Source organism: Eubalaena glacialis, chromosome 2 (assembly GCF_028564815.1).
Source record: "Eubalaena glacialis isolate mEubGla1 chromosome 2, mEubGla1.1.hap2.+ XY, whole genome shotgun sequence".
NCBI classification, from domain to species: domain Eukaryota; kingdom Metazoa; phylum Chordata; class Mammalia; order Artiodactyla; family Balaenidae; genus Eubalaena; species Eubalaena glacialis.
Genome location: NC_083717.1, coordinates 102,954,340 through 102,979,251, shown reverse-complemented (window position 1 = coordinate 102,979,251; position 24,912 = coordinate 102,954,340). Strand labels below are relative to the sequence as shown.

The window sequence follows — 24,912 nt, the reverse complement described above, 5'->3', positions numbered from 1 at the left end:
TGCCTACTTCTCTTCATCCCCATTGCCACTGCTCTGGTTCAAGCCACCATCATTTCTCCACTAGATTATTGCAGGAGCCTCCTAATTGGAGAGAGGACGAGAGGCCAAAACAGAAATATAAAAGGGTGACAGCCTAGCCAAAGAAGGCACATACACGAGCTCCAGCAAATTCTAGAAGCAAGGGCTGGAGAGAGAGGTGGAAGCAGTTATAAACTCAGGTCCTTACAAATCTAGAGAGAGTCAAAAGCAGAGCCAGTATGAAGACAATAAATAAAATCACTCCGTAAAGAGCAAGCCGCCTGGATCTGCCCTCGGGGACTGTGGGCCACGGGACTGTCTGCTTCCTCCCTGCCTCCTCCAGCCTCTCTGGGGCTTGGGCTCCTGATCAGAGTAGCTCGGCTGGCTCCAATCACCCTCCCTTGTCCACTGGCCTTGCTGTGATGTGCCCTGGGCAGGGCACTAGGCAGGAAGGAGACTCCTCACATGATCCAGCTTAATCCTCCTCTTCTCCCTTCCCAAGGCTGCACGTTGCAGAAAGACCGCTGCAGAAATGCAGACCAAAGGGGGCCCACGGTGGGCAAGAAGGGCCCTGCTCCTCGGCATCCTCTGGGCTACTGCACACTTGCCTCCCCCAGGTGCCTCCCTGCTCCAGCGGCTCCCAAGGGCTACAGGTAGGTGGACGCTGGGGTCAGCTATCCCTGCTGCTGCTGCCACATATGGATAAACAGACAAAGAGAGGGAAATTCTTACTTGACTCACTTTTGCTTATGCTTCCTGCTGTATTTGCTCTGAGTTTTAGCATTTGGTAGGCTATCAAACACTTTTGATCCTTCGAATAAGTTCTCAAAGATAGCTCTGAAATAATTCACAGACATCATGAAGCAGGAGAGTCTTCAGTTTTTATTGTTGGAGACTTCATCATGGAAAAAGAAATCTTCTTTCATCCTAGAAAATCTCTACAACAGCGGATGATTCTTTGTGGGCCTTGGGCTTTGCGGACAACTTGGGCTCTGAAATGGGAAAATGAAATTGTACAGATATTAGGAATCTCTACCTTCAAAATACAGTTTCTGACTGAGGAGGAAAAGGGGTTCAGAATTCCCTTTCAGTAATGAAGCAGACAAGAAAGACTGATTTCGTTATTTCCTCTTTTTAATTCACCTGCTCTCATTATCTTATTTCATTAAAGCACCTCTTTCAGGTCCCAAAGACAATTTTTTTTTAAGGATCTACAATTACATCATATTCAAAAGTGATTTAATCCCACACTTCCTGTTTTCTTAAGGAATTTCTCTTTGTGGGCTTGGAATGTGTGACTCCAACATCCTTCAAATTTTCACCTCCTTTTCCTTACCAGGAAATAGCACCCAATGTGTTATGTCCCCATCATCGGAGTTTCCTGAAGGGTTTTTCACAAAACAGGAGCGTGCAGATGGAGGCATCATAATCTACTTCCTAATTATCCTTTACATGTTCATGGCCATGTCTATTGTCTGTGATGAGTACTTCCTACCCTCCTTGGAAATCATCAGTGAATGTAAGTAGCTGGAAATCTCTACAACTTTCCAGAACAGGAGTGCCACACACATATACAGCTGTCTTTGGAGTAGCTCAGGAGCAATCCGGTCCATCTCAACTGGCTGCAGAACACTGACTTCTGCATTGTGGTGTCCTGTATCTTGAGGGACTGGCGTGAGAATGGTTTTTCTTGGTAGTTAATGTGCAGCAGAACATCTTTAAATGAGTACAAAGCAACTATTGTTATAGTGCCTATCTCCAGAAACGTGCAGTTTGTCTATTGTACTGCCTAGCTGTTTGTTAGTAAGCTGTTCCAAGTTTCATATACATGCACTTGGTATATACTCCTAATACACTGGACTCCTAATACTTGCCATCAAATACTTCAAAGTTTTTTTTTTCATTTTTACTCTAAAATCTCTGTAACTTTTTTGAAAAGGTAGATGATAAACAAATACCTTTAAGGACCGCCCTCCTCCCTCTTCCTTTCCCAGCCTCCTACCAGTAAGGAAACGAATTCATGTTTATGAACCAATAAATAAATAAATAAGTCCTGCATCTTATGTAAAGTGCCCTTTGGTATCAGGTAATTAAACATGAAGCTCAGTTACTGGTTTCTGGAAATAAGATCTGCCAAGCCCCTCAGTTCTACCCCTTCAATCATGTATATCGCCCAGAATTCTGAGCACAGACTTTATATTAGCACACTGGTCCCTAAAATCAGGATATCAGTGATGTTTTATGCCAAATAAGCAAAAGTGCCGGCGTTTCCAGTCTCTTGTCTCCTGCTTAATTAGTTTAATTGGTTGAGCATGCTCACTTCAGAGAAGGTCAAAGTTAAGGGTTAGATTTCCCACTGCATACTCCCAGGACTGCACAGAAATAGCATCCCCCCGCCACACACACACACACTGCTAGCACTTCTTCACAGGGAAAGAGCATGAATGTAAACTCTCCCTTTCTCCCTTTTCCCATGGTCCCATCCCCAACCCCTGCTGAAATACAAGTCATTTTCTCTCTTGTTCAGTGCAGTACAGCAGTATCCTTAGGACTTAAAACAGGATCTGGCAATAGCAGAGGCACTCAACACCTATTTCTCTAATGAAAAATAATTATAGAACAGGTCAGCGTAAGTTGATTATAATTATTATTTAACTTATACATATAGTTTTACATTGATACTACATTTGACATTGACATTGATAGTTTTCCTTAATAGAAATTAAATTACTTTAACATAATACTTTTACTTAGACTGATGAAATGCAAGCAGAATAGAAGAAAAAACAAATTCCTCTACATTTCTATCACCCAGAGATCCCCACAGTTATCATTTGGTGTATTTCCTTTCAGTCTTTTAGATCTTGCTACATATACAATTTGAGGTCGTTTCCTTTTCCTAAGATTATATTTAATCATTTAATCATGCACATTTCCCTATATTATTAAATACCCTTCAAAAACATGATTTTTCATGGCAGCACGATAGTTCCTGATTCTGTAAACGATTTGAGGACCTAACACTGGTTTTTATACATAATAAGCACCCAGTAGAAATTTATCACAATTTTTAAAATTATTAATCTTATTAGACATTTGAGTTTTAATTTTTTGTTCTAAATGATGTTATGTCCATACTTGTATCAAATCTTTGCAAACTTCTCTGATCATTTCCTGATAAAGATACAGAGCTATGCATATCTTAAGCTTTATATTATACACTGCCAAAAGCATTTCACAAAGGGTGTGCCAACGAAAACCTCCACAATGTGTGGTAGATTCCATTCCAGAAAACCAAGAATAATATCTTTTTTAAAAATAATTCTTATTGGGATCATTTTAAATGTCTTTGTTAATTGCTTTCAAATGGAAGTTATTTTATAAAATGTGTATTTATCTTATTATTTGTGAGGTTGAACATTTTATATGTGTATTAAAATTTGTGGTTTTGCTTTTGTGTTTTTTGCCCATGTTCTAATATGGGAGTATTTGTCTTTTACTTACTGATTTCCAAGATTTTTTTAAATATAAGGGTATTAACTTTCTAATATAATTTTTATATGATATACTTTTTATGGTTTGCTTGGTTTTGTATTTTATGTGTTTATCACATTGAAGTGTACATATTTTTAAGTGAATTTACAAATATTTTCCTTTATGATTCCCCTTTTGGTTTTATACCTAGAAATACCTTTTTATCCCTAGGTCAGAAAAATTGTCATCTTTTCTTCTACTTATAGTTTCTTTTTTTTTTACATTTATTTATTTATATTTAATATTTTTATTTCTTCCACTAAGAATTTGTTTTGCTATAGGATACAATGCTATTTTTTCCAAAAGTTGATCCATTTTCTAAACTCTCAACTCTATACTCTATTCTAATGATCTATTTGTTCATGTTTGTGCCAGTACCACACTTCTCATTAGAAAAACTAAATCATATTAATTATATAAAACTAAGAAATTTAAAATTCAAGGTACTATATCCCCACTTAGAATCCTTCTCATCCTGGAAAACAAACAAACAAATCACTTTTTTGTTTGTTTGTTTTTTGTTTTCACATTTCCAAACAATGACTTGACTTCTTTCAGTCAAAGAATAAATCCATCAAGAATTTTTTAAATAAAAACCTGTCTTGGGAGTGGTAAATAAATAGATAACTTTTGTAGCCCTGCAGAAGAAACTACTGCATTAAAATTTAGATTGCTACTTCAAAATAATCTTCATTAAGCAACTTCATAAAATATCTATAATAATGACTTCCACCATGCTATTTGTGGAATTACTTTGGAACATCATCAGCAAACATTCATTTCTCAAGTGAATCGCTCTTTGCTCTGAAGTATAACACAGTAGCTATTATGGATGTGTGATTGATGGATGCCCACATCACTGCCAAATCTTCAGCTGCTAAGAATTGACCCCGGTCTTGAGCATTGAAAATGCTGGCAACGAAATGAAATAGAAATAGTGCTAGCTGGATTCATTTTTAAATGCCTCTAAATTAATTCTGTCGTTTCTCTTTCCAAGGTCTTAGCATGGTCTTGTCCAAATTAGGACATCAGCAATAAAAAACAATTTCTCTGGAATTTCTTTACACCCACAGAAACTAACTTCAGAAAGTCTGCAAACGCTTTACATTTCCCCATAGTTCTTTGACAAGCTATAATAGTCCCACCCAACTAATAAGTATTAATATAATCCGCAAAACAATTTACAGAGCATTCTACAATGTACTGGAACGCTATTAATTATTTATGTATGTATTATAGTTATTTATCATAAAACAATTATAGAAGACCAAGCATGGTTCTAAATTAAACATATATGATCATATTTAGTCTTCACAAAAACCCTATAAAGTAGGGACTATTAGATTGGTTTTACTAATGAAAAAACCGAGGCTGAGAGAATATATAATTTCTCAAGACTACACAGCCAGTACACAGGAGAGCCCTGGTTTCTCTAATGCCAAAACCCAAGAATGTTTTCAATTGCTGTGTGATATAATTTTACACGTCCTTGTTTGAGATTAGCTGCCGTAATATGGTTGTTTCAGAAGAACTGTTCTTTTTGAACAATTTTAAAAGGTATTTTTCCTCCCAAGGGCACTGAAAATTTTGACCACAAAAATACATCAAATACTCACTGTAACTACAGAGGAAGTATACTACAAAATAGTGAGAATCCACCAAGTCACTTAAAAAAATCAGTTAAGAATTTTAGCAACCTACTGGGGGTTGTAAATTAATGTTATAAATGGTTACCTGCAATAATTAGACTCTTAGAACTAAGCATTTTGTCTATAATGTACATGAAATCATAGTGCAGCACTGTGGAACCAAACCATCATGTATAATGCAATGACTTTCTATGGAGTACATGTCTGAGTCCCAACCTAGGATACAATGGTTGAATTGGCACACCCCTGGCCCACCCCAGCCCCATCACCCCATGAACCCCTCCTCAAATCACTAACAGTGGTTCATTTGGTTAGCACAAGGGTCTTCAGCAAGGTGAAGACTAGAAAAGGCTCAGGACTGGAGTCTCCATGCAGGGGATAAGTTGGAAGTGGTGGAGGGCAGAGCCTCTTGCTGATGCCCTGGCCAGGCCCAACTCAGGCAAGTGAGTGCTCTTTCTCTGTCTGTAGCTATATATGCTGGTCTGTCAATTACCATTAGAACCACCACCACTTGAGGCTTTCAACAAGGATCTTTCCCTTTCTTGCTCAACTCATGATCATAAAAGTCACACAACCTCTCTTCCCCACCTCAAAACTGGAAAAGCAAGCACATACCCTGAGACATTTTGCTGTCATCTTAACTATGTAGAACCAATACAAGAAAATGTTGTTGCTATACCCCCCTCCTCTAATCCTATTTTCTCTTTTATCCATTTAAGTTCTAAAGGAAAAGAGACTAAAGATGATTCTTTGAACACATTTATATATAATATAAACTATATTAACTTGTAGCCCAAATAGTAGGACTATTACCTCTCATCTTTATAAGCAGTTCATTTTTAGAAACACAAAAGTTCAGTATAAAGTCAAAACAAATCCTTTTTATGTATTGTTTTAACATGTAATGGGGATCTCCTAGAGTTATTTAACCACTGTTTAAATCACCTTTCTTTAACTTTTCCTAAGCTAACTAGAGAGAAAAATGAGAACCCCTAATGACTGGTCACTTGATATAGCCCAAAGTCCATAATGAGCTAGTTATGAAACTTTTCTTTTTAAATGTTACACTAATATGCTATTCAGTTAGTAATTCTAATCCCTCCAGCATGTTGATCCTTTGAAGTATAACATGTCTTAAGTGAAAATGATCTTAGTAAGGTTTTCAGAAACATACTTAAATAAAATATTTACTTTTTTATTAAAAAATTATTCTTATTCACTCTGCTTTGAGCTAATATTTGCCCATGTTCTACTTTATGTTTCAGAAATAGACAATAAGAAAGAAAGGCAAGTTTTAATTCCAGGTAGAATTAATTCTAAATTGATAAAATTGAAAGGGAGTGGAATAATTCTGTGAGTATGGCATTTGGATAGCCGACAGTTTCAGGGGATTGTTTGATTCTTAATCCTTATGAAATTTACAGAGGCAAAGCCTTCCCAAAGAACAAAGAATCTAAGAATAGTGCTTCCTCCCTGCCACACAGGCACTCATTCTCCTCTTAAGAGCATTTTCATCCTCTTTGTTTTTCTTTTCCCTCTGATCTAAACTAATCTAAATTTAAGATATAAATAAATATATTGTGGTCACCTTGCATTGCATCTAAATCTACCCTAGGTATATGGATCTAAATAAGTGCCAAGTGGTCTGGATATTACCAAGATGCTATTCAGGAACAGGCAATGATGATGATCATGATGATAATAATAATAATAAAGCTATGTATTAATCTCTTCACTTACATGGGTAACAGAAAGAGCAGTTTTTTAAACTCAGAAAGGTCTAGCTGCCCATTCCATCTCTGCAACTACTACCTATGTGACCTTGGGCAAGTTATGGAGACAAAACTCAGGTAATTGTGAGCTTTGGAGATAAAATGTCTTACATATGCTTTATATGATAGACTTAGGGCAAGTGGAAATTAATTAATATTAAAGCTGTTAGATTAGGCCATGGGGGAGTCTTTCTTTTTCAGTGGAATCAGGCCTTTCAAAACATTATACAGGGTTTCAGAATTTATTCCATTATAGCTCAGACAAAATATGAGATGATAACTATAAAGTACTTCAAATGTTTTTATTTACTGTTAAAAGCACCACAGAGCATATACATGCAGTTGTGCATTGAGAGGCTAGGCATTTATTTCAATGATGCTGACTTCATTCAAAACATTTCTAGAATATATTTGGAATTAATATCAGAACCACTTTTGCAAATCATAAAAGACATTGGTTTGCTGTCATACTTCATTTTGAATAGAATTACTCAGCATGACTACCCACCCTAGTCACTAGAGTTGGGTCTGAATGACTTTTAATTGCTTCCAAAATTCAAATCCATTCACAAAGCATGAAAATTTGCTATCACTGAGGACTTTATAAAATTGTGCCAGAAGACACCAAATTGCTTATAGTCTACTCTTGTAACTCTATTAAACGCACATTGTGAAAAGAACTGGAAATACATAAAGAACGGTAGCAGTGGTTGAAATACAATGTTAAAATTATGAATGATCCTCCCCATTCTGTTTTCTCCTCCATTTTCTAAATTTTCAGCAACAAAGGGGATTTTTATTTATAAAACTAATTTATTTAACAGTAAGAAGCAGTACAGAGGCTTAAGGCATAGAATTCATATTTTATATTTTTTGTAAAAATTGATAAAATTAGAAGATACCTAAATATTGTGTAGTCCAACCCTCCATTTTACAGATGGCAAAATACAAGGCTTGTCTGAATGACTTATGTAAAGTCTCACATTAAGGTACTGGCAAGGCCAGAAGCCAGGTCTCCATTTTAGTTTAAAACTCTTTCTACTATATTTCCACAAGAGGATTTTCAAAAACCGTTATGAACTTTCCAACATGGTATCAGAGAAGAGAACTTTCCAACATGGTATCTGATGAGTTCCAGTAATCAGTTCATTATCATAAAGTTGCACTTTATATAAACAATGTAATATCTAAACCTATAAAGAAAACTCACCTTGAACATTTCTACTATATCCTGAAGGAAATATGATTATTCCTTTAGAGTAATAGAGAGGGAAAAAAGTAATAGCTCTTGGGAGCGGTGGGGGGGGGGGGCGGAAACCAGAACAATTTATCTTTAATAATAAACTATAGCAGAGAGAAATGCTACCCAAGGGTCAGTGAAGACAAAGCCAGTCGATTCTAAAGTTCAAAGGTATAAACCATTTTACAAAATATGCTTAGAACCTTAAGATATAACTTGTTAAAGTATCTTTGAAGTTTTACACATCCATCTGTACAGAACCTTTCTTTTCGTAACTGAAATAGAGCCCAGTGAATAGCAACAAGCTTTATTGTTACTGCCTTTTGAGAGTGAAAGTGCTCAAAAGGGCCACCTATTTTCTTACCTTGCAGCAGCTGGATGGATCACCCTTTCTCTCTCAAGGCTGAATTTTTCTAATGAAGCATTCTTCAGCCAGCATTAAATGAAGATTGGCCATTCACTCTTCAGCTGCCCCAAGTTTAGACAGTTACTTCAAGATAAAGCACTTTGTTCTTTTTCAATTTCCTCCACATATTATCTAGCCCTGGTTTGATTTGAGAAGAGAATTCATGGTAATATCACTAAATTTATACATTCTCTGGAATATGCTGGAAAACATCCAAATTATTCCTGACTCCCATTAGCTATTTTCCCCCTAGCAAGGAATGGAACAGTGGTAGTTATGTACCAGTACCATGAGGCAGGAAAGAAAATGACTCAATTGTCCCCCATAATTGGCCTAAGTGCCATTCTTATATTATATTGAGTTTCTGTGATGAAACAGAAATAGCACTGGGTTTAGAACCAATAGACTTGTGGTTTATGCCCTAACTCCTCACATTTAAGATCCTTACTCTCCATGTAACTTTTAGTTACTTAACCTTCTGGACCTGTTTCTTTATCTGTAAAATGGAAATACCACCACTCACATCTGAGGATAGCTGAGATGATTAAATTATGTATATGATAGTGAACTGTATACCATGAATATAAGATATTATTTACTTCATACATAAAATGAAAAAGTTAATAACAGAACAATATGCTTCATTTTGTTCTATTTTAAGTTTCATGGCCAATCGGTCCTACTACATATCAGAGTTGTAGTAAGAGTATAAATACTATATACTATATATATACTACATATTTATATGTAAAATTACTCTAACCAGTAAAAGAAATGCTATGAAATGTCACTTACATAAATTATTACTTCTCTCCCTTCATTAGTCACCACAAGTAGATGTTCATCAAGCAAGATGACCAAAGGAAAATAGTAAGGAATAGGATAGAGGGCCTGGATTAGATAATTCCGACTATCCTGAGAGGATTTTTCACAATGGAGGCTTAACAGGTGGCACAACAAGCTGGTTGGGCCTCTGAGACCAGATAATCTCATGGGGATAAAAAAGATGACTGCGGCTGGTATCACCAGCAAGCAATATTGTGGATGTCTTTCCAAGCACTTCCCATATTCTTCACAATAAAAGCCCAAGTCCTTGCTAGGATCCACAAGGCCTTACATGATCTAGCCACCTATTTATTACCTTTGACCTCATCATCTACAGCTCTCCTTCACACACTTTATTCCAGACATTCCAGTCTTTTTCTGTTTCTTGAACACACAGGCTAGCTTCTACCTCAAAACCTTTGCACTCACTCCTACCTAGAATACTCCTGGGTCTGTGTGAGGCTAGCTCCCTCACTTTGAAATCTTTGTTAAGTTACCATCTCAGTGAAGTCCTTTCTGGTTACCTAATCTAAAATTACAATCTTTCCTCCATGACATTTTATATCCCCCCACCCTGCTTTTGCTCCTTCTAACATAATACATAGTTTTCTTATCTTGTCTGTCTGTTCTCACTACAATTAAATTCCAGAAGATGAGAAACATTTGTCTGTTTTGTTACTGCCACATTCCTAGCACATAAAAAAAGCATCTGGCATACTAGGCAGTCAATAGATAAATAACAAATAAATGAACAATAGTCAGGTGTTCCAGTTATCTATGGCTGCTTAACAAATCACCCCAAAACTAGTAGCTTAAAAGAACAATCATTTCATACCTCTCACAGCTTTGGGGGTTTACTGGCCTCAGCTGAGTGGTTCTTGCTTGAGGTCTCTCATGTAGCTATAGTAAGAAGAGAGGACTAGAATTATCTGAAAACTCCCTCCTTCACATGTCTGGTGCCTGGGATGGGAAGATTCAAAACTGGGGGGCTGAACCAGCCAGGGTTCCTCAGGGATCTCTATTTCTATGTGGGCTCTTCACAAGGTCTTTCCAGGATGGTAGCCAGGGTTTTTATGCGATCACTTAGGGCTCTGAAGCAAATGTTCCTAGAGAGAGAAAACCATGAGAAAGTTTTGTCACCTTTTATGTCCTAGCTTCAGAAATATTACGGCTCTGCCATACTGTTAGTCAAAGCAGTCACAAAGGCTCATCTAGGCTCAGATGACGTAAACATAAACTCCACCTTGTTTTTTGTTTTGGTTTGGTTTTTTGATAGGGAATGGAGAGGTTCTGGAAAATCATGTGGGCAGAAATATTGTAGCTATTTTTGTTTTGTTGTCACACCGCCAACAACAAAAGGAATCAGTAATGTCATAGGTAGATGTCTCAGCAGAGAAGTAGAACCTGATGTGGACCTGAGAGTGAGCGACAGGTAATGGTCCCCACAGGCAAGAATAAGGAAATACTGACCACAGGTGAAAGGGACTCAACAAAGCACACCAGAGTTTGAGAGTCTGGAAAGACTGAGTGTCAAATATCAGTAGATATAGCAAACAATAAACATCAACAAAGGATTGCTATCAAAGCCTTGGAAACCTGAGTTTTAGTTCTAACTTTGACACTAACTTTCTGACCTAGGGTAAATAATGCCTAGCATGCTGCCTCTATCGGCTATTTTCCAGCTAAAGTTAATATTAGTGATTTTCTGTGAAGATGTAGCTTTGATATATATCTATTTAGTTATAAAGACATACTCTTTCATTTGTCACGTTACCAGGCATAACATAATTTCATTTGTCTTCAGACTTTGGATTGTCCCAGAATGTTGCAGGTGCAACTTTTATGGCAGCCGGTAGTTCAGCTCCTGAATTAGTTACTGCTTTCCTAGGTAAATATTGCTCCTTATATTTTCTCTTACTCCATGTGATTTGATCTTCTCCAAGTCAATACTAACTTAGCTACTGTCTTGCTTATAGGTGTATTTATCACAAAGGGCGATATTGGCATTAGCACCATTCTTGGATCTGCAATTTATAATCTCCTTGGCATCTGTGCAGCCTGTGGCTTACTATCTAACGTGGTATGTAAAAAAACTTTATTCAACAAAATTTATTGCCTTGACAAATTATAAGAACCGTTCAGCGTCTAGAACAAACAAGGCACTAGTAATGTGTTCAGTTAAATGTATTAATCGGTCGAAAAACAACATGTATTCAATTTTAAGTTAACCCACAAATACCTCTTGGTCAAATTTATGAAAATCAGACTAGGTTTAGAAACACAATTTTTCTTAAAATTCCTTTCTCTATGCAATATGCAAAAGATAACAATATTTAGCTACAAATATACAAACAATTTTATTATTGCACTAAGCAAGTACTTGAAGAAGTTACCGTGTAATGGAGAACATTAAATTATTTTTATAGGTTTCAACGCTATCATGTTGGCCCCTATTCAGAGACTGTGCAGCATACGTGATTAGTGTAGCAGCAGTTCTTGCCATAATATTTGACAACCAAGTTTACTGGTAAGCTTGAAATAATCATTATTCTTAATGTAAAACAATTACAGAGAGGATTTTTATAAAATTCTAATGGTTTAGTAACATTTCTTTTTTTTCAAATATGTTATTTCAATCACTTCTCAATTATCCACCACTTCCGTACCTTTTCCCTGTAGGTCTCTGAGCTAACCTCCTCACCACGATTGCTAGTTGGGTTCTTCTCCTTTCTTTGCAATTCTTTAGTCAAGTCAGTCTTCTTTTGTCTAACCACTGGATGTTACCACCCTTCTTTCTCCCCACTGCCTGTTGAGAAGATCTCCCAACTTTTTTGTCCGTTAAAGCCCCAACAGGTGGCTTTTTCATCTATTGGGTGGTTTACCTTTCCTCCGTTAAAAGTGACCATGGTCACAAGATTGGAGAAGATGACAAAGGAAGTAAAAGAAGTTCCTTTAAATTCCTCCAACTTTCTCCCTGATGTTCATTTAGTAAGAGGAACTATAGCCTTCTTCCTCTAAAAATCAAAAACGTTTAGGTTTCAATATTGAAAACTATTTGCTTTCTTTATAATCTCCCCATGCCTTGCTGTTCCAAGAAAATGAAAAAGCGGGTGACTTAGTGAACAGATAGTAACCGTTTCAGCTAACAAGTAGGTGTTTATCACTACACTAGGAATCTTAACGGATAAAGAAATGTAAAACACAGCCATACGGATTGTACATTGCCCAATGCCAGAGATCACCAGAAAAATAGAAAACACTGTAAATGGCACCCCTCTGGAATACTACAATTTGGCAGTGCTGCACCAATATCTGCTATCAAAAAACTTTAAACCTCGCAGGGAGCAAATGTTTTAAATGCATCATCCTGAAATCTAGCCTGTCTCCCAAGGAGAGACTGTTGGTTACAATGGGGATGCTTCTGGGACTCAGCAGTTGTCTGTAAGGGGACAATCACTGTGAGAGCATCCAAGCTAACGCTCCCCCCATTAGGGAAATCAGAAACTCTGTGCTTTCAAGCTGTAGCAGAGATTCACTGGCTATAAAATAAAAGGTAAATGCAAGGTTCAAATGTGATGGTATTCGCTAATGAAAATCCTTTAAACAGCAAACCAGGGTACAGGAAAACGATTCTCAGTGCCTTAGGTATAACTTTATTTTTGAGAACATCCTTGCTTTCTTGTGACTGCAAGCCAAACTCATTTACATTAAAATCGTCGAAAAATCTCTGTATAGCAAACTGAAAAGCTCCAGCCAAGGTCTAACATATTCTGAATATTTTACACAAAGTTCCTATACCAGAACAATTGAAATGAACAGATACTATATTTTCTTATAATTATTATATTCTTCCAATGAACTGAGGTGGAGAATGCCCATCACTATTCATTAGTTTCACTTTTATTTTGAAAGTCTATGATTACTATTATGTTTAAAGAACTTTTCATGCCTGCCATTCGGAAGGATTCTACAAATTAAGAAAATGAATTTATAATCCTTGTTTTTGAAATACAGAAAGGACAGTGTCAAGCTTTCATCAATAAATTTTTAATAATGCTGTAACCAAAGGTGGACACATCTACAAAACCAAAATATATCTAGAACATTTCCGTTCTATTGCTGCATTCGAAAATTAAGCAGATACTGCCCCAAAGCTACTAACTCTAAAATAACTTTCACATTTTTAATTGAAAAACACACAAATTTCTCTAATTTATAGGTATGAAGGAACTTCACTGCTTTTGATATACGGATTATATGTTTTGGTGCTGTGTTTTGACATTAAAATTAACCAATATATTATAAAGAAGTGTGGTCCTTGCTGCACCTGCCTTGCCAAAGCAATGGAAGAGAGAAGTGAACAGCAGCCACTGATGGGATGGGAAGAGGAGGATCAACCATTCATCCGCAGGCAATCAAGAACTGACAGTGGAATATTTCATGAAGATTCTGGCTACTCCCAGCTTTCTATAAGTTTACATGGTCTTAGTCAGGTTTCTGAAGGTAATAACCACATCCTGGCCACTGTTAAGTCTATTCACTAGCAAAACTTAATTTCATTTCACTTAATTCATTAAGTACTATATACTTACTATGTAAAAAAACACTATGGGGATTCAGGGATGATCAAGAGGCAGACCTATCCCTAAAGAAGCTTCCAATACTACAGGGGGAAAAAAAAAACAAACCCAAATAGCTAAAATGTGAACATTTAAGTACTGTAAAGAGAAACAAATAAAGCATAACTGTGGTTCCTAAATGGGACAGATGGTATAAAATTTGATGAGGATGGTTAGATAGGAAAGATTATCACGGAGAAGGGAGCATTAAAACTAAGCCTTGTAGAATAGTAAGATTTTAACTAACAACCTGATTTATGAGTAATAAGTAACAGCTATTGAAGTCTAGACTCCAATAGCTGTTAGTTATTAGTCATAAGTAAATGATGCAGAGATAAGAGTAAAGAGTATTCCATGGACTGACAAGGAAATAACATGAGCAAAAGGCCTGCTCAAGTACTAACATAACTGGAGCACTGAATGTGCAGAATGGAAGCAGAAGAAAGGTGGATAGAAAGGAAGAGGATAGAAAGAGTCTTAAATGCTAGATTAAGAATGTTTGCAGGTTTGTGAGTAGAGAAATTATCAGAACTGAAATATGGGATAAAGGACATGGAGGTCTTTAAGAGGCTACTAAACCAACTGATGTGTTTAGCAGATGTCTAGACAAAGTGAAGGCAGGGGGAATACAAGAGAACAGATGTGAGACATTGCAAAGGAAGCATCACCAAGACCAGGCAACTGAAGGGCTACTTGGGAGCAGAGATAATTCTGAGGCTTTTGATAATGACTGACTAAGAAGATAAGAACACCACTTACAAAAACTAGGAATTAAGGAAGAAAAGCTGGTGTGGGAAAAAAGAAAGTAGGAAGGAAACAGTTGAATTTTAAACATGTCATCTGAAGCAGTAGCAAAACACTTAAGTAAATATATTTAGTAGGAAGTCAAATTCAGCTACGGCCAGAAATACAAATTTGGTGGTTATTTTTTTATAAAGTGGTTGTAAGAAACAGATTCTAAATTTTATTTAGTACTTTAGACAGGGAACTTATTCTAATTTATTACCTTAAAAAGTTAAAATATGACTTTGCCCCTTCTTACAAAAATTATAGTTTCTAGTCTTTCAGGCGCAAGAGGTACACATGTCTAAGTTAAATTTTGTAACAAGAAACTCAAAAGAACCAGTCCAAACATTTTTTATTACACTAAAATTATATCTCTTACTTTCTGGCCCATTGGCTGAGGCTTGGCAAAAAATTTTTTATGAGTTATTTTACTAGCATTAGTTGTAATGTGACCTAATATATGGGTATAGTATTTTATAAATGCCATACAAATTTTAAACAATTTTAAAGTGAATTCCCCTTTTTATCCAATATATTATTGTCTTCCACTAAGTTAATAAAAAAAATTGAATTTAAAAAACATACTCAAGTCTTATAAGTTACATTGTAGATTCTATACTAGTGCCTATTTTCTCAAGGTTCTTTCTAAGAATTGTGGTGAATTCTGTGTTTGGTAAATTAATTAAAGAAAATAATGAAACAAGTCCCCTAAAGTCACTTACAATGAGAATTAGAAATATTCCACTTAATAAAAAGATTATGCTATAATTATCTTATACTCCCTAAGTATACATTATGTGATACATAGGGCAGGCTGGAGGTATCATCAATATTGGGAAATGGAAACAACGCGGATAGTTAAGGTTAAGACACCCGGTTAATCCCATAAGCAAAAGTTACTAAAGACCATCCACACTGTAGAAAACCAAGAGAGGTCGAACTGACACTTCATAAACATTATGTCTCTAACATACTTAGTGAATGACCCAAGACATCTTGATGGATTTAAGGCCCCAAATCAAGAAACGCTGAGTATCACATTTTACACCATCAGCCCTGAAGTCTCAATTAGTTTCTCTTTGCCAGCAATATCAGTAATGAGGTATTAGAATGCCTCTTAAAAACTGATACAGCTAATTTATTTCAATACAGCTTTCTAAATGAACATTTCTAACTTAATTGGCCACTTGAGAAAACTCAAAATCGTTTAATTTTTCCTTAACAGATCCACCAAGTGTTTTCAACATGCCTGAAGCAGACTTGAAAAGAATTTTTTGGGTACTATCCCTTCCCATTATTATACTACTTTTTCTAACCACACCAGATTGTAGAAGAAAGTTTTGGAAAAATTACTTTGTGATAACCTTTTTCATGTCAGCACTGTGGATATCTGCATTTACATATATCCTGGTTTGGATGGTCACAATAACCGGTATGTATCTTAAGTATAAGAGCACAATTTAAAAATAAAATTATCAGTTTTATATAAGAACAAAGCATATATTCACTAAGTGTAGTCTAGTTAAAGAGCAAATTTTTTTTCAGCAAAGACTAAAGATTAGTGCTATTTACAGAAAGATTAAATATTAATACACCAACAAGCTCATTCAGGTTTTGTGAGTTGTATATCACATGTCAACTACATTCTCACTGTTATACAGCCCAGGGGTACAAGTCAAAGGAATGTACATGTTATAAATGAAATCAAATTCACAGAATGTCTTTCTATTATGCTAATAATTAAATCACATTGCATGGGTGCACAATATAGTCTTTATATTGAATTCCATTCCATAATAAAAAATATGGCAAGGTGCCAGTGTTTCGAGAAAACGATGGGTACTCACTGTTTAACTGGATTACATTTTATTTTGCTTTTTAATATGGGAATATAAACGTAGTATGAAATGAATAAAAAGGGTATAAAATAAAGTTTCATTTTAGGTTTCTACTACCTTCATGATTAAGATTTCACTATTACTGCTTGGTCATAAGCAGCTCTAGTCCCACAGAACTCCTAGTCCAGAAGGAAAAACTGAATATAAACAATGAACAGAAAAATCAGGAATTTCTCCCAGAAAGGTTAAGCTGAATGGACTTATATCATAGATGAGCAAACCACCACCTGTGTGCCCAAATCGCTGAGTCTCCTGCTTTTGAGAGTTAAGTTTTACTGAACACAGTCATGCCCATCCATTTATATATTATCTATGGATGCTTTCACATTACACTGGCAGAGCTGAATAACTGCAACAGAGATCATATAGCCTGCAAAGCCTAAAATAATTACTATCTCACCCTTTCGAAAAAAGTTTGCTGACCTCTGACTCTTCTCAAATTAATATATGACTTAGAATAGTATGCTATTCTATTTCTTTTTACTTTTAAGAGCAAGATGAAAAAGTCCAATAGCTTGCATATTAAAACTCTAAATTTTCTCAGACAGATCACATTTGACATTAGGAAAGCAAGAAAAGAACAAAATGAAGTACTAGATCATAGAACAGTCCCCAAGATGATAAACATTAGTGTTATTTATGTACATATGAACTCTGGCAAACCAGTAACAAAATTAACAACCAATTACAATTCCAGTATCAATATATAAGCATGCAATAAATATGCTACTTGAAGTTCTTTTAATTAACATTTTAAGAAAAAAAAATTCTAAAGTAAGTTTTCAATTACAATATTAAGAGCAGTTACAATTACTTTTTTTTTAAAACTTCCCTCTAGTTCTGTTTCCCAAAATGAATACATTTATGAAAAATGTTGAACTGACATCAGATTTAACAGAAGTATTAAACTGGGACCATAAAGTTAGAAAGACTGAAGCCGAATCCTATTTTGTTTTCCTCAGATTTATGATTTCCCAAAGAAAACACTAAACGAAGGTCTGTCACTAAAGTAGGAATTTAAAAATGCATACCGTGTTAACACATTTACAGCTTAAAAACAGCTACAAATAATTTGCTTAAATCTGACCTCTTTAGCAAATGTTTTTAAAAGGGAAAAGAGAAAATGACCAATCTCATTAGCATATTTTAAGCAACAGCCTTGACAACAGTGGACAGCCAAAACTTCTGTTAAGCATACCAGGTAGGGAAATTACTCCTTGGTAGAATTTTGTGTATTAAATATCGATATCTGTCATTAAAAATCTGTGCTACCTGGGTTACCAATTCACCAATATTATTCAATATTTTGGTAGCTAAAATCTAAGTAAATACATATTGGTTCTGAAATCTAAATACGCCTATTTTCTGTTTCAGGAAAGAAATATCTGAAATATCTGCAGAGAACAGTTAGCGAATCTATAAGATTTGTAACTTGTAACATCTATGTTTATTACAGGGGAAACATTAGAAATTCCAGATACAGTAATGGGCCTTACTTTATTAGCAGCAGGAACAAGCATACCAGACACGATTGCAAGTGTGTTGGTTGCAAGAAAAGGTAAGAAGTAGGTCCCTCAAGCTGCAGTGCCCATTCTTAAAAGGCTGGCTGAAATACACTGAGCAAAGGTACCTTTAAAATATTTATTTCCTCAGTAACATACTTCGAAGAAAAAAAAAGGAGTGACTCAGAGGAAGGATTTACTATTTAATAGCAGATTAATTTCACTAAATCTAATCGCCCAAGTAATATTCATCTGAAATGTGCATTAAATCATAACTAACCATGTTAGAATGAAAAGCAACAAGTAATCTACATACCTTATTGAAAAATGGTTTAATAAATAAAGATAATTATTATTAGATAAATAAATGTTAAGACTTTAAATACTAACCCCCCAAAATTTAAAAATACAAATTCATTAAGACTTTTGCTCTAATACAACAATTTTCCAAAACAAACAGAGAAAGTATCCAGTGTTTTTTCTTATGAAGCTTATTAATAAAATACAGTATTGGTGTGCATATTTTAACAACATGCTTTTTTTTTTTTTTTTTACAGGCAAAGGAGATATGGCTATGTCTAACATCGTGGGATCCAACGTGTTCGATATGTTGTGCCTAGGAGTTCCATGGTTTATTAAAACTACATTTATAAATGCATCTGCTCCTGTAGAAGTGAACAGTAGAGGACTAACTTACATAACCATCTTTCTCAACATTTCAGTTATTTTTCTTTTCTTAGCAGTTCACCTTAATGGCTGGAAACTAGACAGAAAGTTGGGAGCAGTCTGCCTATTATTATACTTGGGGCTTGCAACATTATCAGTTCTGTATGAACTTGGAATTATTGGAAATAATAAAATAAGGGGTTGTGGTGGTTAATGTTATGTGGAAAATGTGAATGATGGGGAAGGGCAGAGAAGGAAAACTCCATTTCTCCATTTAAGTCAAATAAAAAATATTCTGAACTTTAGAATCTAAAACTTACTTACAGTAATTCTTTATCACCAACAAAAATTTAAAACCAACCAAAATCATATCTTAATTTGTCTGAGCCCTTTCTTTTCAAGGACAATTACATATATTAAACAGAAGTTTTGAAAAAACCATCTATGTTTTACCTTACAGTAAGTTGATAAAAGCTGGGGACACTTGAACAAACAAATCCCACTATGCAGAACTGAAAATAACAAGAAAATGGCTTATTTCATTAAAAATAGTATAACCATTCATTTAAACTGAATGACCAGACTTGCTGTCTTTAAAAATCCAAACTTGAGATTAACAAAAATCACAGTATATTAACACTATACTGTTAAAAGCTGGTGGGAGTTTTAAAAGTTCATCTTTACAACTTTTGTAAGCATACAGTATTACTTAAAAAAATGACTTTTATTAGGAGATTCAGCAAAACAGATGTAAGAATGTTCCAACCGTGGTTTCAAATTATGCATTACGATCCAAGCGAACATCAATTTCTCTGCCACTGATTTTTATGCCATTCATTATTCTGCAGGCTTTTTCAGCTGATTCTGGGGAGTCAAATCTGACCGTTCCACAGCCTTTTGACTTTCCATTCTCCATTTTTATTTCTGCAAACATTACGTGACCTGTAAAAGAAAAATTATAGAATTACTAGTCTGTTTAAACAGGTTCCATTTCACTACACAGGTTTGAAATTTCTCATAGCCAATGAAATGACAACTTGGCTAAAAACATCAATGATTTTAAAACAGCACATCATATAAGCATTATTCTCATCATTTTATATTCTGAATATAATGCAATTCATATAAAGTAATGAATATATACAGGTTATAATATACAAAATTGAAATCAAAATAAATTTGCTTAGGATTTAATATTTTATTAAAATAAAAATTTTTTAATGTTAAATCTTTACTTCTAAAGTGAATTTTATAGCAAGATAAGGTAAGCTAGCACAAAATGACACCAAGTCACCATGCCTAATAACAAACTTACAAATTCAAACAAAATTATTTTTAGAAAAACAATTGCTCTTTTATGCCCAATCCCCTAATCTCTCTTCCTTCCCTTTTATCCTCCATTTCACTCTTTTATCCCTGAAAATAGTAGCAACTGCCCAGAAATTTAATTTTTACCAGGCCACAAAGAGCTCCGCTAATTCTGCTTTTCAACCACAGTGCCAAAGTCATTTATTCAATATGACAATTTGAACTCCACATGTAAGAGTGGCACCAAGTATATTACAGAAACAGGCATGGACGAGATACTGTAGATTTGAATCAATAAAAGTAGAAAACAGTAATGATAAGAGCACAAAGAAGAACCTTAGAGAAGCTTCCAGGAGGAGGAAAACCAGACAATGGTTCTGTTTATAGTTAATATCACTACTGACTCTATACAGACTGGTATTTGAAATAAATGAATATCATTTATCAAAATACGTGGCCATAAAAATCCATCATCCAAACCAGAAACTTCAGAGAGTAAAAGGGAGAGTTATTAATAATTACACACAAATAACAGATGTAAACATTGAGACTATCCCCAGGCATACAAGGATGTATGATAACCCAGTTCACACAGATTTAGATGTGAGGTGTGTGACTACTTACCATAATGTTTCCCACCCCTTGAATATTATAGTTGCCAGATCACTATGGGCTAATTTGAGTCTGGCAATAAAATCAAAAAGCCAGACATATTTAGTTCTATAAAAGGACAAAAAAGGAAAAGGGAGGAAGGCAAAGAAAAGGGCTTGGGCTTCCCTGGTGGCACAGTGGTTAAGAATCCACCTGCTAATGCAGGGGACATGGGTTCGAGCCCTGGTCCAGGAAGATCCCACAGTCCGTGGAGCAACTAAGCCCGTGCACCACAACTACTGAGCCTGCGCTCTAGAGACCGCGAGCCACAACTACTGAGCCCACGTGCCACAACTACTGAAGCCCGCACTCCTAGAGCCTGTGCTCTGCAACAAGAGAAGCCACCTCAATGAGAAGCCTGCACACTGCAACGAAGAGTAGCCCCCGCTCGCCGCAACTAGAGAAAGCCTGCGCGCAGCAACAAAGACCCAATGCAACCCAAAATAATAAATAAATTAATTAATTTAAAAAAGGGCTTATCAAAAAATTGCATAAGCCCTTTCCAGGCAATGGGATGAATTTTTAATCCCAATGCATAAGATTTTTTTTCCTGTTTAAATTTTGATCTGAATGATTTCTACAACATCCTAGACTATTTTTCTTCTTTTGTTTATTCATCCATCCCCGCCCTGCCCCATTACTGTGTTTTTTTAAAACCAACTGATAGGTGGTCACTCACCCACTCAATACTAATTAAATGGTTCAAGTTAATAAATATCACACTGAACCAAAACCATGATCTGTAACCCAAGCCAGGCAATCTTTAACTGTGTTCTAAAAGTATAAAAAAGACTAATTCCCAGAGAAATTATTATATGGTTAAAGTAGATCCAAAAAATTTTTAACCTACAACAGGTAAAAAACCAAACACACCCCTGTGCACCATTAGTGGGAATGTAAACTGGTGTTGCCACTATAGAAAACAGTATGGCAATTCCTCAAGAAATTAAAAATAGAACTACCATAAGATCCAGCAATTCCCCTCCTGGGTACTTATCCGAAGAAAATCAAAACACTAATTAAAAAAGATACATGCACCCCTATGTTCACTGCAGCACTATTTACAACAGCCAAGATATGGAAGCCACCTAAGCGTGCACTACTCAGCCATAAAAAAGAATGAAATCTTGCCATTTGCAACAACATGGATGAACCCAGAGGGTATTATATGCTAAGTAAATAAGTCAGAGAAAGATAAATACTGTATAATTTCACTTATATGTGGAATCTAAAAACCAAAAGAAATGAACGTAACAAAACAGAAACAGTTATACAGAGAAGGAACAGGTGGCTGAGTGGAGGGGGCTGGAGAGAAGAAAGAAATAGGAAAGGAAAATTAAGAGGTACAAACTTCCAACTGCAAAATAAATGAGTCACGGGTATGAAATGTACAATGTGAGGAATATAGTCAGTAACTATGTAATATCTTTTTATGGTGATATATTGTAACTAGACTTATCGTGATGATCATTTGAAAAGTACAGAAATGTCGAATCACTATATTGTGTAACAGGAACTAACATAGGGTTGTAGGTCAATTATACTTCAAAAGCAAAGAAACAAACTCATAGAAAAAAAAAGAGATCATTTTGTAGTTACCAGAGGCGGGGGGTGGAGTGGAGAGGGGAAACTGGAGGAAGGGAGTCAAAAGGTACAAACTTCGAGTTATAAGATAAATAAGTACTAGGGATGTAATGTACAACATGATAAATATAATTAACACTGCTGAGTGTTACATATTAAAGTTGTTAAGAGAGTAAATCCTAAGAGCTCTCATCACAAGGAAAATCTTTTTTTCTATGTGTTTAATTTTGTATCTATGAGATGATGGACATTCACTGAACTTCTTGTGATAACCATTTTATATGTGTAAGTCAAATCATTATGCTGTACACCTTAAACTTATACAGTGCTATATGTCGATTATATCTCAACGAAACTGGAAGAAAAAAATTTTTTTTAAAATACAGAAATCACATTTTCTAACAAACATCATAAAATGAAACTGGAGACTATATATATATATTTTTAAAGCTTTAAAGACAAATGCAGAGCAATTTCCAGAGTCCTCTTAGTATCTCAAATGCTGGGACCTGAAAAAAAAGCAAGTTTAATTAAAGAAGCATACCTTGGTAAATGGGAGCACTTTACAGTGATTTTGAAGAGGACTGTGGAGAATTTTCAAGAGCTTTTAAGGTTAAAGGTTCTTCATTATCCTAAATTTACCTGTTTTTCTTAACATAAGTATCCCACCATAGGTTTATTAGCAATACTAAGGTTCACTCAAGCAAGAAATCTTCAAAACTTCAAAGGAAAATATGTAATAATCTCTTGCAAAATCTGTTAATCTCCCAGGACAAGTTTCTCTTTTTTTCTCTTAAATTTCCTCTCTGTTTAGGAATCATGACTCAAACCACCAAATTCCTGACCTCACAGTGATCTCAAGGCTTTTCTAGCTGACAAGGTCTATCAGCTAAGATACTTGAACCTTCTTACAGTTTGGACACTCAGGTTTATAGAGAAAGTGGCTTATAGATACTTGTTTCACAGTTAGATTGCCCCAAAAAACCCCTAGGTATAGAACTAGAAAGTTGTTTTCTAACTTTCTTCTTAATCCCATAAAAACACCAATTGAGATATTTTCTTTTCTAAAGATAAATAATTGAGGAGAAAAAAATTTAGTTTTAATTAATTAAAATCAGACTTCTCTGGTTTTGTACATGTTCTGAGGACTCTTAAATGACTTAAATATCTACTGATCTTGTGTGATTCCAAGAAAAACAAAATAGGGCTGCTATTTTAGCAACAGTGTAAGATAAAAGAGTATGCAATGAGAAATCAGTATTACAGTAATCAAAGATACTGCTGTTACATATACTAACTACAAAAAATGACTTTCCTGCAATAAAAGAAAACTTTCTACTTTATTTAACTCAGCCTATTAAGTAATCTTGTGGGGTATACTCTGCAAAATGATGATGTAAAAGCATATCTAAAAACAGACCAAATTAAAGCATAAATAAATAAATAAATGGTTTAATAAAACCTACTTCCAAAGTACAGCTGTAACATAACCACAGGACAAGAAAGCAAAATCAGATATTCTACAAGAAACTATAATTATGATATGGGGGACAAAAAACAAAGTTTGAGTGTTTCTTTACAAACAAAAGAAAGTGACTATCTATGAATATTCTTCATATATTGTTTTTACTCTTACTGCATTATTTTTACTGTTATGTTAATCTAGAGTCCACTAGTCATGCTTGAAGCACCATGTGTTTTAGTAAATAAAATCCACCACAAGTCTCCATTTTCTATGCAGTTAACAGGTAGCATACTGATGTAAAAAATGAAAATAATGGAAACCTGTGGAACAACGTTATATTTGGTATGGTTTATAGCAGGAATAATTAAGAATGGGCTTTCCTTGCACTGCAGTTCTAAAACATACTAAGCCAGAGTATAGTTAAAGTGCATAGACAATATGGAAGTTTGAAAAACTACACCTATTTGACTTCATTAACACAACCTGAACTAATGTGGGGTCCAACTCTGAATGGGTCAGTTATTTATACTCAGTCTTCTTAAAAATGTGTATTCTGAGGAATTACATATAGCAAAATAAAAGAAGATCTACTTTACTATACTCACTTCCTTCTCATCTTGTTATATTTGGGGTATCTGAACACATTTTTTCCTGAATTATACCCGCTAAGGAAATGTTGTATTGAGGGTTATATAACTCATACTCCAACATTTTCTCAATCTTTGTAATTGCCCCACCAAGGACAATTAACCACTCTAGACATTTAATAATCAGAGGGCTTGCTGATGGGCCATTTACTAGCAGTTACTGTCTACAGGAGAGCATGGAGTACCACTGGACTCCTACTAAGAAGTAATCAAGAGAATATACTTACTCACCTTGGGCTCAGGGGTTTAAAAAAACAGCAAAAAACTGACTTCTACTGTGAAAAGGGCCACTACTGGCTTGGAGCAGGTTAAAAAGAAACTTTCCATTCTAAGAAAGAAAAG

At 35.2% G+C, this 24,912-nt stretch overlaps 2 protein-coding genes across 3 annotated transcripts in view; one reads left to right on the top strand and one right to left on the bottom strand.

The window, feature by feature from the left end:
* Nucleotides 1-550: 550 nt before the first annotated feature.
* SLC24A5 (solute carrier family 24 member 5) lies at nt 551-19,206 on the top strand. Its single transcript, XM_061180345.1, has 9 exons — nt 551-671; nt 1,358-1,537; nt 11,249-11,332; nt 11,421-11,524; nt 11,871-11,971; nt 13,664-13,947; nt 16,075-16,281; nt 18,204-18,305; nt 18,807-19,206. The coding sequence occupies exons 1-9, from the start codon at nt 551-553 to the stop codon at nt 19,127-19,129; spliced, it is 1,506 nt and encodes a 501-aa protein (XP_061036328.1). The 3' UTR covers nt 19,130-19,206.
* The window catches only part of MYEF2 (myelin expression factor 2), a 33,854-nt gene continuing 26,500 nt past the window's right edge, over nt 17,559-24,912 (bottom strand). For both annotated transcript variants that reach the window (XM_061180346.1, XM_061180347.1), the window contains one exon: nt 17,559-19,857. In XM_061180346.1, coding sequence (XP_061036329.1) covers nt 19,694-19,857 — 164 coding nt within the window. In that variant the 3' untranslated portion in view covers nt 17,559-19,693. The remainder of the gene's footprint in view (nt 19,858-24,912) is intronic.